The following is a 14696-nucleotide window of genomic DNA, read 5'->3' on the forward strand; positions in this document are numbered from 1 at the left end:
ATTTCCTGTTTCATATCTACAGCTGTCTCTATAGTACTCTGTAGAAAGATCAACATTAACCCTCACACTTGTCCCTCCAATCCTCCATCTTCTTTCTTAGTTTCGTCATAAGGTGCGTTTCGAGGGCATGGAGCTGCCACCCTCCCGTTCGTCCTCCACCAGTGACTGTAAGTCCCTGTGCTTGCCGCCGCTGGACGGTCCCGACTCCCCTCCCTCCCCGGACAGCATAGATGCAGGCTCTGAGGCCTCGTGGCGCCCGGCCTCCTCCAGCCCCTGCAGCCTGACGGAAGCCCCAGGGATCGGCCTGGGACTCGGGTTGGGTCTGGGTTTGGGGCTCGGTCCAGGAGTGGTGATGGGAAGCACCAGCTGGCGGGAGAGAGCAGAGACCGAAGCCTCTCTGAGGAGGCTCCTCCCCACCCTGGACGCCCTGCTGCAACAGCTTGACCGTGTCACCATGGCAACAGAGGATCTGTACCACATCGAGTGTAAACTGGAGCGAACCCAGAGGAAAAAGAGGCGGAGAGAGAGGGGAGGTGGTCAGGGAGGGAGGAGCGAGGCAGGACAGAAGGGAAAGGGCGAGGACAAGGACTCTGCTGGATGGAGAGAACGAAAGAGTGGCAAAGAAAAACACAAAGGGAGCAAAAAAGGGAAAAAGACGGATAAAAGTGAACTTCTAAAGGACTCTGGAAACACTGCCGCCAATCCCAAAAAGACTCCAGTAGCCACACCTGTTCCCTTTTTAAAGCCCAAACCTGCCTCTGCCGCTACACATACGCCCGCTCCTCGAGCATCAGCCAAACCTTCAGTCAGTGCACCTCCACCTACACCAGTCACAGATAAATCTGTCTCTGACGCCTCCTCTCCACCCGTCTCATCAGCAAACACTCCCCTTGTCCCGCTGCCCAAAACACCCACTGCACCTCCATGTACCCCTGCACCTATCCCATTCCTCGCCATCTCCCCCCGTCCCTATACCCAGTAGCCGGGACTGGGACCCCCCCTCCTCCAGCCTGTTCAACCACCCAGCTCACACAACCACCATTCCTACACGCAAGCGAAAACGCAAACCCCCACCCCTCAAAAACAAGGTGCACCCCAACCTAGATAGGCACGGCCCTGGACACCCCAAATCCTGAGGACTAGATAGAGGGACAAGCAGAAGTGAATAGAAGAAGTAGAAAAAGAGAGTAAATGTTGGGTTAAGGACGAGAGGAGGACGGGGGCAGCAGGTTTTGTCCCTGAGGTGCCCCTCTCTAAACCCAGGGAAAGGAGAGAAAATAGTGGAGGGGAAAGTAAAAGCACAGTTATGGGAAATGTAAGAGAAGAAAAATAAGACTTTGGAGGTTTATAAGCAGCGATCTGTCCAAATCCTAGCTCAGCTCTCTCAGAAGCAGCGTGCTGGTCACCAGATGCTAACTGAGCTGGTTTAGTCAGCCAGGTAGAGGTCAACATTGAAAATAGAAATACTCCTATTTCTTATTTCCCCGTACTAAAACTGACCCTACATGACCCTGGAGGTCACGTGGGGTCACTGACAGGAGCACATGAGCGTGCTCACCCGAGGATTTCACCAACTGAAAGCAGACAACGCAATCAGACTTTTTGTGTATCTCTTAAAAATGGCGTTGATTTCTCTGTTATGTCGTCCGTCTACGTATTTTTATATTGTATATTTCGGTCACCATGGGTACTTGTGGCCTGTTTGAAAATAGTTGTGTTTTATGGACCCAAATTTGCATGCAGGCACACACAGATATACGCACATGCAGGTATACACATGCATGGGAATAACACTGTAGGCACATACGCGCTAATTGTAACGTGCCATACACTTCAGCCCACTGAGGTACAAGAGGAAACAAGATGAAGTATACACACACACACACACACACACACACACACACACACACACACACACACACACACACACACAGGTTGTTGGAATCCCAGCAGCCAGTTCTTCAGGGTGCAGAGAAATAAAAATACAAAGATAAAGGGAAGTAGTGTCCTGAAGGAGGCGTTAGCGCAGAACAAGGTAGCGCAGGAGCGTTCGCAAAAAGCGGGAAAGTAGAAAAGTAAGGGAAAGTTTGGTTGTAGATAAAAGTTGAGGAAGCAGGAAGGAGTTTCCTTCACTTACACAGTACTGAACATTTAGTTCTCCTATCATAAAGCTATACTGACTCCCGGTCTGATTATCGTTTGTGTTTAATATGGTTGTGATTTAAAAGCACTTTTGTTCCGATTGTTTTTCTTCAAAGAGTTGTGGTGTAAAATAATAAGCTTGGTGTCCAAAACAAACAGAGAAAGCTTCACTCATACTGTATCTTAACTATAAACGTTGCCAAAGCTTATGTATGCATTCAGAGTTTTACCATGCCAAATAATCATTCATTTTGTACTTAGCACTTTATTTCCTAATGGAGCTGATATCCAATGCCATATTTAACTCTCCTGTTGTCATTTCATATCTTAACACATTATAGAAGCAACCTAGTAAGTATTATCGAGGTGTTAAAGCCACAGCTAGCAGTTGTGTGTGTGTACTTTTGTTCGCTCTTGTTGTTTCTGTTTTTTAATGTCTCTATTAACATACTTCCTGTGTCCAGTGGGCAGATCTCAGGGAACCCACCCTTTTCCCCCTGACCTGGAAAGACAACCAGGAAAACCAAAACTGGGGGCAAAATAGGTGCTTTCAATAATCTAAGGAAATTATATATTTTGTGGTTACATCATGCCAGTCTGTTCGGGACTTCATCTCCCTTCTCTCAGCCGAAAACTGGGGAGTTATGTGTCGGCGCCCTGTTTTTATGAGTTTTTAAAAGGATATGAAAAAGTGTGCTGAGTACTAGAGTGCATCTTCCTATCAAACCCTGCCAGCATTAAAGCAACCGCCCTTAAGGATTATCTTTTGAAACATTAGCTCACCTTTTTCCTGCCCAACAAGTTGCATAAAGTCTCACACATTTCAGGCTCAAGAAAAAAGACCCTGCTTCATCTGTGTGTACATTTCTGTATATATTGGTGCTTCGTGGTGTACATATTTTTGCTTTTCATGATCAGTATTGTTTATGTGCTGCATGGGCATATGCATTAGGTCAAGCACTGGTGTTGCAAACCCCAAAGTTTTACATTTCTCCGATCTAACTGAAGCCCTACAGCCAAAGCTATAAATGTATGTAATATAAATCTTTGTTCACAATTTCCCAACTATAATCCGTCAGCGCCTCCACTGGCCTCCTTATTCCTGCTCTGTGTGTAACAAGTCTTCTGTCCCTTTGTGTCGTACGATACATTTTGTTTTAAAATGATGTCACTAATTTGTCTTTGAGAACATTCGTCTATGCTCTTCTTTGTATCTCATGTCTGTATTTTGCGGTTGTAGCACTTCTCCTGCTTTTGCACTTGACAAAGTCGAATAAAGAGTTTGACAGCTGAACTGTGCATTACGATAAAATGGAAATCAAATATGTAATAGTTATTCTCCCGCCCTCAGCTACAGGTTTATGGTCTGACATGGAGTGGTCACAAATCCAATTTTAAAACCTTTTTTTATTCCACACACATTTACTCACATACACACCCAGCTCTCTAACGTAGTGTTCTGTACAACTTTACTCATCTCATGTTGCACATCTGAAACATCATGATTAGATCTAAAAAGTGCAAAGCATTAGCATTCTCGTAAAAATATGCAGAAATTACCGTCTTAAATATCAATACTTCATCACAAAATAAGCCTTTATGGTACCATGAAGCTCATAAGTTTTCCAATACAAAGTCCCAATTGGGAAAAGCGCATCGTCCTGAATTCTTCCACACAGAAATGAAAGGAAACCGACCTCCACTCTAAGGCAGGTGTGTGTGTGTGTGTGTGTGTGTGTGTTTGCGAGTCTGCCAGGACAAGAAATGTAATCAAACAAAATCAGTGAAATCATCCACTGTTGATACAAGTCTTTTCCTCTGCCCGGACACTTCTGGGTTTTGTGCTGGAGTGCTCTGCTGGAAAGACTTGTTCTGCTGAGTGTGTCCTTGGGTCAGAGAGATGCCGGGAGTCGAGCGAGACTGAATGTCTTCCTGGGCCTGAGACAGATCAGAGACGCAAATGATGATGATGACAATTAAAATACCATTAAGTAAAAGCAGTGACAGTGATGAAGGAGAACCTCTTCTGTGTGTGTGTGTGTGTGTGTGTGTGTGTGTGTGTGTGTGTGTGTGTTTTCTTACCCTTGTCCTGATCCTCTTAATGTGTCGTAATCTCGCGAGCCACTTGGAGGCATAGGCATCAGAGGGGTTGGCTCTGTACTGATGCACCAGAGAGGCCATCTGCGGGTAGACACAGAGTAAGTGTGTGTGTGTGTGTGTGTGTGTGTGTGTGTGTGTGTGTAGGTGTAGGTGTGACTCGGTGTGAGAGGAAGAGATAAGGTGGAAGACTTACATTTGCATGCAGAGCCATCTGTCTGACTAAGAGTGGAAGGTTGCGGTCTGAAACGATTTTCGCCACTGTTGTGTCAACTAGTCCCTCCAGGTCTGAAAGAGAGCAAGAGAAGGAATGGAAGAAGAAGAAAAGAACGCAGAGTGGCAAAGAACAAGGCCAGAGAAAACACAATGATCGGCTCACCTTTGCGGCACTGGAGGGTGACCAGGTTACATTCATAATCCAGTGGTTTTATGATGACTTCTACAAAGTTGAACTGACCCTAACGGGAGGAGAAGAGACAGACGAGTGATTGGAGTTGAAGTACAATACTGCAGATTTCAGACACGCATGCATGTGTGTGTCCATGTACCTTAATGGTGCCCAGTTTGTACTCTTCTGCAGAGTCGTTATACACCACCATGACAAAATCGTTGCCAATGTGACGCTTCTTGTTGCAGCAGCCTTTGTCGCTCTCCTTGTTTGGCATCAGTGTGGCTATGTGGAAGATGGCTGCAGAGACAGGTTTCATTAATAACGAGCAGTCTGGCTGTGGGGAATAAATAATGACTAAATTACCATAAATGTGACATGTTCCCTGTCACACACACGCTCACCCTGCATGATGTCGTCATGCCAGCAGTAAGTGAACTCTCCGTCGTCTCCATACTGGTCGAGCCCTCCGAGGAAGATCTGGTCGGGGTCACAGTCTTTCAGATGGATTAATTTGCCCAGGCCTGTTAGGAAGGCAGCGTAGCGGTTTGAACCGTACTCGTTTGACAGGATGGCGACCTCATTGTTAACCTGAGGACAGTGGAGAGGATGTGAAGTCAGAGAGTATCTGACATCTAATTATTTAGGACAGTCAATCGTGTTCTTGTGTTCTCACCTGACCAGCTCCTACAAACACCACTCCGATCTTATGGGTGTCATAAGGAGGCATCTGGTCCAGGACCTTCACAGCACGGTCAATCACCTGAAACAGAGAATAAGCATTGTAAACAGCACTGTGTGACATGCACAAGAGCAGATTCCAGGTCAGCCAGAGGCGTCAACTAACCTGAGTTTTGGGCAGCAGCAGCGGCTTGTTGGCTTCGTTCCCGAAGAAAGGAGAGTGGTACAGCTGGAGGAAGACGAAGCTAGAGGAGACAAAAACAAAAGTACACTGAGCGCAAAATAAGTGTTGGACTTACTATGACCTTTTTTTTTTATTACTTTTTACTTAGTTTTTATTTGTATATAAATGGCACACAAACAAATAAAGAAATGTAATAAAATCTATAAACGGTTTCCTAAAACATGGACTGTATTATAATCTCTGTTCATTTTAAAGTGCTGCAACACAGATTCAAACCTGATTTCAGATTTTATATAATGTCAAACAATCTAAATGTGATTATGTTTTTTACATTTAAAGCTTATATTGAGGTTTTGAATGAAGCTGTTGTTTTAGAAATGTAATTTATGGTGCTTTTAGATTGCTGCAGGCCTCCTCTGTGAGAGAGCAAACCATGCCTTGAGTACAAATGTTGTTGTTGTTGAAAGGATAAACGGCAAAAGAATATTGTTGGAAGCAGAATATGTTGTTGGTTAAAACATGTTGTGAATTTTGGAAATTATTACATTGATTCTTTTTTCAATACATTTTGAGTTTGGGACTTTACAACGCTCAGAAACAATCCTACACAGCCACATCTGGAAAGTATAATACTATAATATTAGTGCAGCCTAATCTGTATCTGCAACTGAGCAGAAATACCAGGTTTATAGAAACAATAGACAGATGCACAAATAAATGCTGCTCAGCATTCGAGTTTTGATTTAGAATTCCAATGTCAACGTTATGCATGAAGTTTCGAAGCTTCAAGCTCTTTGTCACAGCTCTTAAAACAATCCCCATGTTTAACACGGGGATGTAAAACATGATTACAATTTTCTTCACTGGCTGCTTCCTTCGATCAGAGCAGAGCTTAGCAAAGTGTTACCTGGGGCTCAGTCCAGAGATCTTTTCTGTGTTGCTGGGTCCAGGTCGACTGTGGTACAGGTCTCTCTCTGTCCTCCTCTCCCTCCTGGAGGAGGGGGCCGACACTGAGATGGTGTGACCCCGGGGTCGGTGTCCTCCGCTGGGGGAGATGGGGCCGGGTTGTGCAGCTGCTGCTGGAAACTCCAACCTCATCCTCGCTCCTCCACTTTGAGATGAAACTACACCTGGGCTTTCACCAACTTGACTCTGACCCCCCAGTCCATTAGCGTCCCCTCCTGTGCTTCCCTCCACCTTCTCCTTCTCCTTCTCAGAATGAGGCTGTTGGGGCTGAGGCTTGCTGTCTGAAGCTGCTTTGGGGCACGATGCGTCTCCTGGCGTAGTTTCGGACTCCATGGCGGCCTTGGAGAAGGCTTCGGGTAAGGTTTGGAGCTCTGGAGAGGAGCTGGACTTGTTAAGTCCATGACCCTGGGACTGAGTGTGGGTCTGGAAGGGAAGTTCAGGCCCCTGACTGCCTGGGGTGGAGGACCCCATAGTGGGCTGATCGATGGGAATGGCTCCCTCACTCACTTCCTCCAGCGTTGACTTTTCATCATCTTGACTGGAGGTTGAGGAGGACTGACGGAGACAGATTAGAGGAGTGGATGTTAAACCATTTATAATTCCGTTTTGTTTACCATGCTGTAGCACACATGGTTTTCTGATTACTGGCTGTAGGTTTATGTCGGCAAAAGATGAATGCAACGTTTTGTTTGCAGAATTAAAAACAGAGTGCACCTGCTACCTACCCTGCTGAGCGTTCCAGGCGGCGGGGTCTTCGTGAACTTGTCCGCAGACATGAAGATGGGTTCAGAGGTCATTGGCTCAAACTCTTCACTCTCCAGCCAATCAGGGGTGTGTGCTGTGGGGACCCCTGAACCCTCCTCCAGCACCACCACAGAGTCTACAGCAGGACACAGCAACAACCATGTGGGTTATAGGTGTGTGTATGTATACACACACACAAACAGTTGTAACCACCACCCCCTCTCACACACCATTAGTTAGAAGACTTCCACAACAAACATCAATAACTTCATCACAGCTGTCAGTAGCAATGTTGACACTTCGCACACACGTTTTCTCAAAAATCTAAATTCCAGGCAGGAACATAGTGAGTGAACTCAATCATGGTAATCAGATGTGTGTATTGATCAAACAAACTCTGAGGCAGTTAGGCGAACACACGCGTGCACATGAACAGACATTGAGATCATGACATACACTAAGTCCGACCTACAAACACTGAGATCAGAGACAAAGACAGATCAATGCAGCAGGCAGTAGTTTTTATCCATCACTGGCTCATCTACTTGATTTCTTCCATTAAGATGCATGCATCCGTTTGGTGGGTTCGTTGGTTATCGCGGCCCAAAACACACTGCAGCTACTGCAACAGCAGCCCAGACCAAGTCCTTTATCTCCCAACGAACACTAACCCTACACTCAAAGAAGAAGAAGAAGAAAAAGCCGACGCATTTGGGTCTCTTTCACACTAGAGTGTTGGCCCTCAGAACTGCAGCTCTGAAAATGTCTTCATCGCCCTACTGGTCTACCAGTAAAGCAAGGAAGAGCGTGTTAGTTGGATGAGGTCTGGGCTTTCCTGTTGACAACATAAGAGGGTCAAAGGTTAAAAGCTCAACCTGGGAGTATATTTCAGTGGCAGAGAGTTAGAGAAAATGATTAGGGAGGAAAAACAAATCACGTAAAGAGTGAAATAAATCATGATCCATTTTTAAGTGTCATTGGAGGGATTGGTCCGAGTGCAGGCACGTTTTCAGCATCTCTTGTTGAGGACCCTCCCGTGTTACTAGGAGACTGATGGGTAAAGCAGAAATGCTGAATTCTTTCACTTGCACAATTTCTGAGTACAAAGCAACAGGTTTTAAGAGTTATGTGTGACAGGGAGGCAGGGGAGCTGCACAATGGGCAGAGAAACTCCTGCTACATCATATCTCTCTTACAATTAAAGGAATACATCGACATCTTGGGAAATACATTTATTTGCTTTCTTGCAGAGGCGAAGGATATCAATCTTCTCATCTGATAGTCGACAAAAAGAGAATAAGCATATTTCCCGTTGCCTTTAAAACATTTTATTGGGAAAACAACATTGCGGACTTTGGATCTCACAGGGTTAATAGCAAGTAAGACCAACATTAATACTTCCAGTAAAGAGGATATAATGAAAGTCGTGTAATGATCAAATGTCACTTTCAGTTTGTGCTGGCAGACTACTGGATTGTGCAAGTGAGAAGAAATACACTACACCAGGAGTTTTCTGGGAGGGGGGGGGGGGGGGGGGGGGGGGGAACACATGTGGTGGACGGTACCTGCCCAGGAAATGCTCCTGTGCAACCTGCCGGGGGCTGGAGGGCCTGGGGGGGCAGAGCCCGAACCCAGAGACCAGAGAGCGCCGCCCACTACAGGCCGGACGCCAGAGGACAGGTCATAACGCACCGCAGCCAATCACAAACCAGCATGGTGGTGAGGATGAAAGAACATGAAAACAAACCAATCAGAACAAAGAAAACAATTTCAAATGCAATGAGAAAAGAAGAAAAGTTGAAAGCGGGAGTGAAGAAAAAAAGATGGGTTGATGAGGTAAATAGAGAAGATGTGAAGATGAATAACGGGAGGCAGGCGAGCCCCAGAGGAGGAGAGAAAATGAACAAAAGCACAAGGACACTGGGCATCATTTGACTGATAAACAAAAAGTATGTCACTGCAGAGAACATTGATGATCAATGACCTGAGCAAATCCAAGCTTGCGTATTGATCATCTTCAGGTTCAAATAAAGTATTTACAGGCAATTTAGTACTTAGCTCGGGACATAAGATAGGCAGTCAGGCGGACAGGATGCGTTATTGCGTAACATTACATTCATTAGGATTTTCTGTTCTGCAGCTAAAATATCCTGACTGTTTATTTCACGGATAACACTATGACAATTTTGTGATCTAAAAATGTTGAGACTAATAACCAGCACTGATCAATTACATCCACCAACACACACCAGCAAGATGAAGAGACACAAAGCTTCTGATCGACGTTTCTCTCCTCAGACTGTTACTCACCGGTGTTTGAGCGCTGAATCAGGTTTGCCTTCCCCCCGACGCTGCCGTGTGTTTGGGTCAGCGGCTCGGAGACGGGGGCTGGTGCAGGAGCAGCGGTGCTGGCGGGAGCGCTGGCCGTCTGCGAAGGAGGCTCCTTCACTCCCTCCATGGCCATGAGGACAGTGGAGAGCTCCTGCAGCGGCATGTTGCCGAGCTCCGAGGAGAAGGGACTGGGTGGGTTCTCCAGACACATCAGCCAGCTTGTGTTTCCTGTGACGAGAGAAAGCACGTCGGACATCTTTAGATCTTTTTCCTGCTGGCAAACACATTACCATCAGAAAAGTAAACTTGAAATGTGCTGGAGATAGACGGTATATCACAGTGAACATTAAGTTCTTTGTTTCTTTGTCATATCTCAAGCTCAGACATCCACCCACTGATAAATCAATTTTTTTCAAAGATAAGTTTCCAAACCTAACAGGATGCTCTTAAATACATTTTTTTAAAACTCTTAAAAAATATAAAATATCTCAAAATATAAAGCAGACTATATGTTCACAGTCACAGCCTTGTTTCAAGTGCACGTTCACATTGTCCAGCAACAAAGCCAAGGACGGCCTGAAAGGTACAAAGAATAAATATAAAAGCACATGGTTTGCTTCAGAAAATGTTCTCTTGTAGTGTTACATAAAGCACATGTTCGATTACCTGGTATGGCCTTGTGTTAATAATAAGATATTAATTCTATAAAACAACATCCATTCATTTGTTGCTGTTCGTAAGTGCGGCTTGCATACCAGACGGTCTCCGTATGAAGATCTCTGCCCAGCCCTGCGTGAGCATGGGGACAAACTCAGCCAGGCTGGGGTTGTCTTTGAGAGGCGGGGGAGCAGACGGGGCTGCAGAGGTGGAGGAGGGAGGACCCAGACCATCCAGCGTGGAGACAGAGGGGGGAGAGAGCGGAGCAGCTAACTCGCTCTCAGAGGGGGACACCAGAGGACTGAGACTCTGAGCAGGACCGGCACGTAGAGCGTGGCCACCTAGAATGAGAGGAAGGTCATCATCATCATTATTTGTCATCCCTATATTCCTCCTTTTGAAACACCAAGCTCATCCTAGAAGACATTTAGATTATTTTCTTTTGCATCATTTAGCTTTATTTAAGCATCAGACTTGGCATGAGGACACACAATGTACAGTTTACACTAAGACTGACAACGCCAAAAAGATTGACATCATTAAAATACACACAGGCAGCCAGATCTAGTTATTATACCAACACAAAATCCAATGCACACAAAGTACAGACATTACTTGCCAAGAAGACATTTTGCATCTCATTTTCCTTTGAAAGCACTCAATATGGAATAATGATTAAATAAAGCCACTAATGTTCAGTTACATGACGTGTTTTAGAGGCAGAGTGGGTTGCAGTCAAAAAGCGATGAGATAACACAGACAGCATGGCTGCAGGTCTGTGGATGATAAAGACACCTGATTATGCCTCAGACTGTAGATTATTATCTAAATTATTATGCAACGAAGTTTGTTTAGTCGTAGAAATTGAAATTCGAAAGTTCTCTTCAATACCAAAAACATAGTCGTTGTCTGACATAACGACAGAAGGTGGTGTATTATGGGAGGCCAAGTGTTACCAGCTAAGCCACTGGATATGTATTACCTGACATGGAGCGGACCCGTATGCGTGTGGCTCTGTTGTGCTGCTGGCTCGTCTGTGACTCCAGTTTGGCTGGAGCCTCTTTGGTGATCCGGGTGTGGAGTGATGGATCTGACCTGCAGGAGGTAAGAGTCATGATGAGTACAAAGCAGCTAAGAAGACTAAGACGATACAGCCATGCTAGCAGCTCTGTGAGGTTGTACTTAGGGACAGAGGTGCTACGAGCTAGATGCTAACGTTCTCACAATTACAATGCTAACATGTGGATGTTTAGTAGATGTGCTGTTTAGCACTAAACATAAAGTACGGCTGAGGCAGGTATTTGAACACAAATTGAAATGTTGACCTCATGATGGCTAGATGAAAAATCAGGGAATCACCAAATTCATTACAGTTTATCCTGAACATAAACATCTGGACCAAATTCCATGGCAATCCATCTAAAAATAGCAGAGTGTGTGTGTGAGCGTTCTTCACCTCGTCATTTCCCCTCCTCCTCCGAGCCGTTCAGCCATGTCCAGGCCCAGCAGCGCTTGCGTTCTGACCCCTCCACTGGTTGTTATGGTCACCAGCTTGTTGCCCACCAGCCAGGTCATACTGCGACCCCCCGTTAAAAGGAACTCTGCGATGGGAGACCTAAGAGGACAAAGGAGGTACATTTCATTACTGCTACAGCCGCTCACAATTTTTGCCATTCACCATTGTGAAGTGCCAGCCACCATACAAACACACTGATACAAACAAACAACTCCATGCCCACCTCTTGGGCAGGGCGGAGAAGTTGGAAAAGACATATCGTGCCATCATGTCCAGACATGTCTCTGTGAGCTCCAGGTGGACAGTCTTCATCCCCTCGTCCGCCTGAGTCACAGCGTTTTCATCGGCGGAGCCCAGACTGCAGGTGGTGGTTGAGGTGTGCATCCTACAGGAGGAAACGCAGAGAAGGTTTAACAACAGCGAGAAGGGGAGACGAGGTAGAGGGAGACGCGCAGGCTCCAGGTAGCTTTTAGAACATGTAGTCAGTGCACACAGAGAGACATGCAAGTTCTGATATACAGACACAGAGAGAGGTGCAGAAGGTCACACAAATCACACAAAAACACCAATGTTTCTTTCAACACCACATGCAACACAAGCATTTATATGCACACATGCATCCACGTGTGTATATAAGGAAATGCACCAACAGATCATTTTCTAAAGCACACAAACACAGACTCTGATATGGTATAAGTGGCCTGGGACATGGTATAAGTGGCCTAGGTATAAGCTGTGTATAGAGGCAGAAGGGATCTGTGATGTAACATGTTTTGATACTAAGAAAGTCACAGGCTTGCAGAGAAAGCAGCAGGTAGAGGCTGTGATTGAGTGCATGTGTCTCCGCAGCAGCCAAATCTCATTATTAGTGTTCACTGTGAAGTGAGCAGCAGCTCTCTGTAATCACAACAACCATTACTGCGTGCTCTACGGGCAAATCAAGTTAAAAGCACCTTTACAGATGTTAACATCAGTCGTAATCAGGGTTTAAGAGGTACTTGAAGGCCACTCTGGCTCGCTGCTCAGAAGTAAACACTCTCAAAATGAGCAATTTACGACACTCTGAAGTCTCTGTTCATCACGGTGAGGGACTGTCGTTATGCCTCACAGGCTCGTAAAGAAAAAAACTACAAAGTTAAACAAAGTAACAAATATTAAAAGGCAGAAAACTATGTAAGAATATAGAAAGAACAACGCATTAGCAACATTTATCTATCATGGTAAATGGTTTTATCTTTATTTGTGTCAGCGCTGTAACTATCTCATGTATCTCATGTAACAATACGATATGCATCACGAGACAGTGGCTACCACTCAATATATTGCAATACTCTAAGCAAGCAAATCTCATTTTAGGAAAACTGTTATAGTATAAAGAACTCACTCAAAGTAATCCGAGTAGTTATGTAATCAGTGGGATCTGCGTTTGCACTCATCACTCTGTTACATTGAACATCATAGCACTACTTCCTGAGCAGCCTGTGACACAAAGCTTTGCATGTAAACTATTGATTAAAATGTGTTCGTGTTTTTGAGAATCAATAGTGTCACAAAGATATTTTCTTACACTCCTACTTTGCATACTATCATTCAAATGGACATATATCCACACTGTAAGAGAAGCTGACTAAACCTGAGAGATTTAAGGAGTATTTTTATACAGATGCAGATTCATTAGTTGTGTCAGAAGTAACAAGAAGAAATCTCTCACTCAGACCAAGTCCCAGAGCATATTAGCATATAGATCACATCAGTACTATTCCGCACATTTTTCACTTACCTTCATTGTACTGACCGATTCATTTTTCACTTATATTTCTAGTGGACGAATACTTCAAACAACATGACCATGAAATGCTCACGACTGCTGCGTTCACTGCTTTCTCATAGTGTGCATCACGATGCTTTATTTCATTGCCTTTATGCAAATCTAAATTCAAAAGCTGCATATTATTATTATGCCATTTATATGAATTCAATGCTTTGCTTTTTCATTGCAGCTGCAGTACAACTGTCAAGTGTGGATGAATGAGCACAACACAAGCTCAGCAAATCAAGAAGAATAAAACTAAATGTCTTATACATTTCTTGATAGAGTAAAGTTCATGAAAACCCTGATGTCTAAAAACTTAAAACATGGTCATGTCGTCTGACGTGAAGCAAGTGTCCACCAGAAAACAGGCTTCAGTCAACTCAGGTGTTACCATCCAAGACACACAAAGTGTAAATAGCAGATATGCAGCCGTTTAGCAGGTGAAGCAGGTTTAACAGATCCACACTGCAGTTGTTTAGTATGATGAAGTGCCATGTGTCACTCTGAAATTAAAATAAACACAGTACTTTCAAACATCAAAGTACTGGGCTTTTGCTGCCACCTGTTGGGCAGGAGGGGAGGACATGTTTAATATGGTGGCACTGCAGCCACGTCTGACAACTGCAATGTTAGATCGTCTGTCAGTCACTTGAGTAAATCAGCCAAGCAGAGACAAGCATAAAGGTGTGAAGTCAGGCAGAGTGTTTGTGTGAATATGTGTGTGGTGGTATGAATGATTTCAGTCAGTAATCAAACATTTAAAAGTTCACATCAGCCCAACTAGTCTTAAAATCCCACACTAGGAGATTGCCATGGTCTTAGCAGCATGTTTGTCAGTGGAGCGAAACCAAAATATGTCAAGCAAGCAAACAAAGCTGTTGTGCCCGTCGCTGGCCGAGCAAGCGAAAGTGCCCTCCCGCCAGGACAAAGGGAGGCAGAGTGGTCAATCAGAATAAGAGCCGATCACTTTGAATACACATGCTTTGCACCAGTCCCTCCTGCCATTCATTTGTTGTTAGGCCAATCAAAACCAGTCAGCAATACACCCAGCAAAAGAAACAAAACTGAGTCAAAGACAAATTAAAATTGAATGAAATAAAAGCTAAATCTGTGTTAAACACATCTAACAGAAAATGTTTCCCAGTATCTTCTGCAAACACTGCATGCAAAATCAAAT

General features: G+C 44.7%; 2 protein-coding genes across 7 annotated transcripts in view; one reads left to right on the forward strand and one right to left on the reverse strand.

The window, feature by feature from the left end:
* pkd1a (polycystic kidney disease 1a) overlaps positions 1-3441 on the forward strand; it is a 62478-nt gene extending 59037 nt beyond the window's left edge. The window contains 2 exon segments of the mRNA XM_029442825.1: positions 101-937; positions 939-3441. Coding sequence (XP_029298685.1) covers positions 101-937; positions 939-1136 — 1035 coding nt within the window. The 3' untranslated portion in view covers positions 1137-3441.
* The window catches only part of tsc2 (TSC complex subunit 2), a 37119-nt gene that overhangs the window by 7265 nt on the left and 15158 nt on the right, over positions 1-14696 (reverse strand). For 2 of the 6 annotated variants that reach the window (XM_029442570.1, XM_029442591.1), the window contains 15 exons: positions 11930-12091; positions 11647-11805; positions 11173-11285; positions 10289-10531; positions 9513-9761; positions 7184-7338; positions 6400-7013; positions 5475-5553; positions 5304-5390; positions 5032-5218; positions 4788-4927; positions 4619-4697; positions 4436-4527; positions 4225-4323; positions 3530-4080 (listed from right to left, as the gene is read on the reverse strand). In XM_029442570.1, the coding sequence (XP_029298430.1) occupies positions 3913-4080; positions 4225-4323; positions 4436-4527; positions 4619-4697; positions 4788-4927; positions 5032-5218; positions 5304-5390; positions 5475-5553; positions 6400-7013; positions 7184-7338; positions 9513-9761; positions 10289-10531; positions 11173-11285; positions 11647-11805; positions 11930-12091 (2626 nt within the window). In that variant the 3' untranslated portion in view covers positions 3530-3912. Of the gene's footprint in view, positions 1-3529; positions 4081-4224; positions 4324-4435; positions 4528-4618; positions 4698-4787; positions 4928-5031; positions 5219-5303; positions 5391-5474; positions 5554-6399; positions 7014-7183; positions 7339-8767; positions 8858-9512; positions 9762-10288; positions 10532-11172; positions 11286-11646; positions 11806-11929; positions 12092-14696 lie in introns of those variants that run through there. The other 4 variants (XM_029442601.1, XR_003832987.1, XR_003832986.1 and 1 more) reach the window with 4 other exon arrangements.

This window comes from Cottoperca gobio, chromosome 1, assembly GCF_900634415.1.
Source record: "Cottoperca gobio chromosome 1, fCotGob3.1, whole genome shotgun sequence".
NCBI classification, from domain to species: Eukaryota; Metazoa; Chordata; class Actinopteri; order Perciformes; family Bovichtidae; genus Cottoperca; species Cottoperca gobio.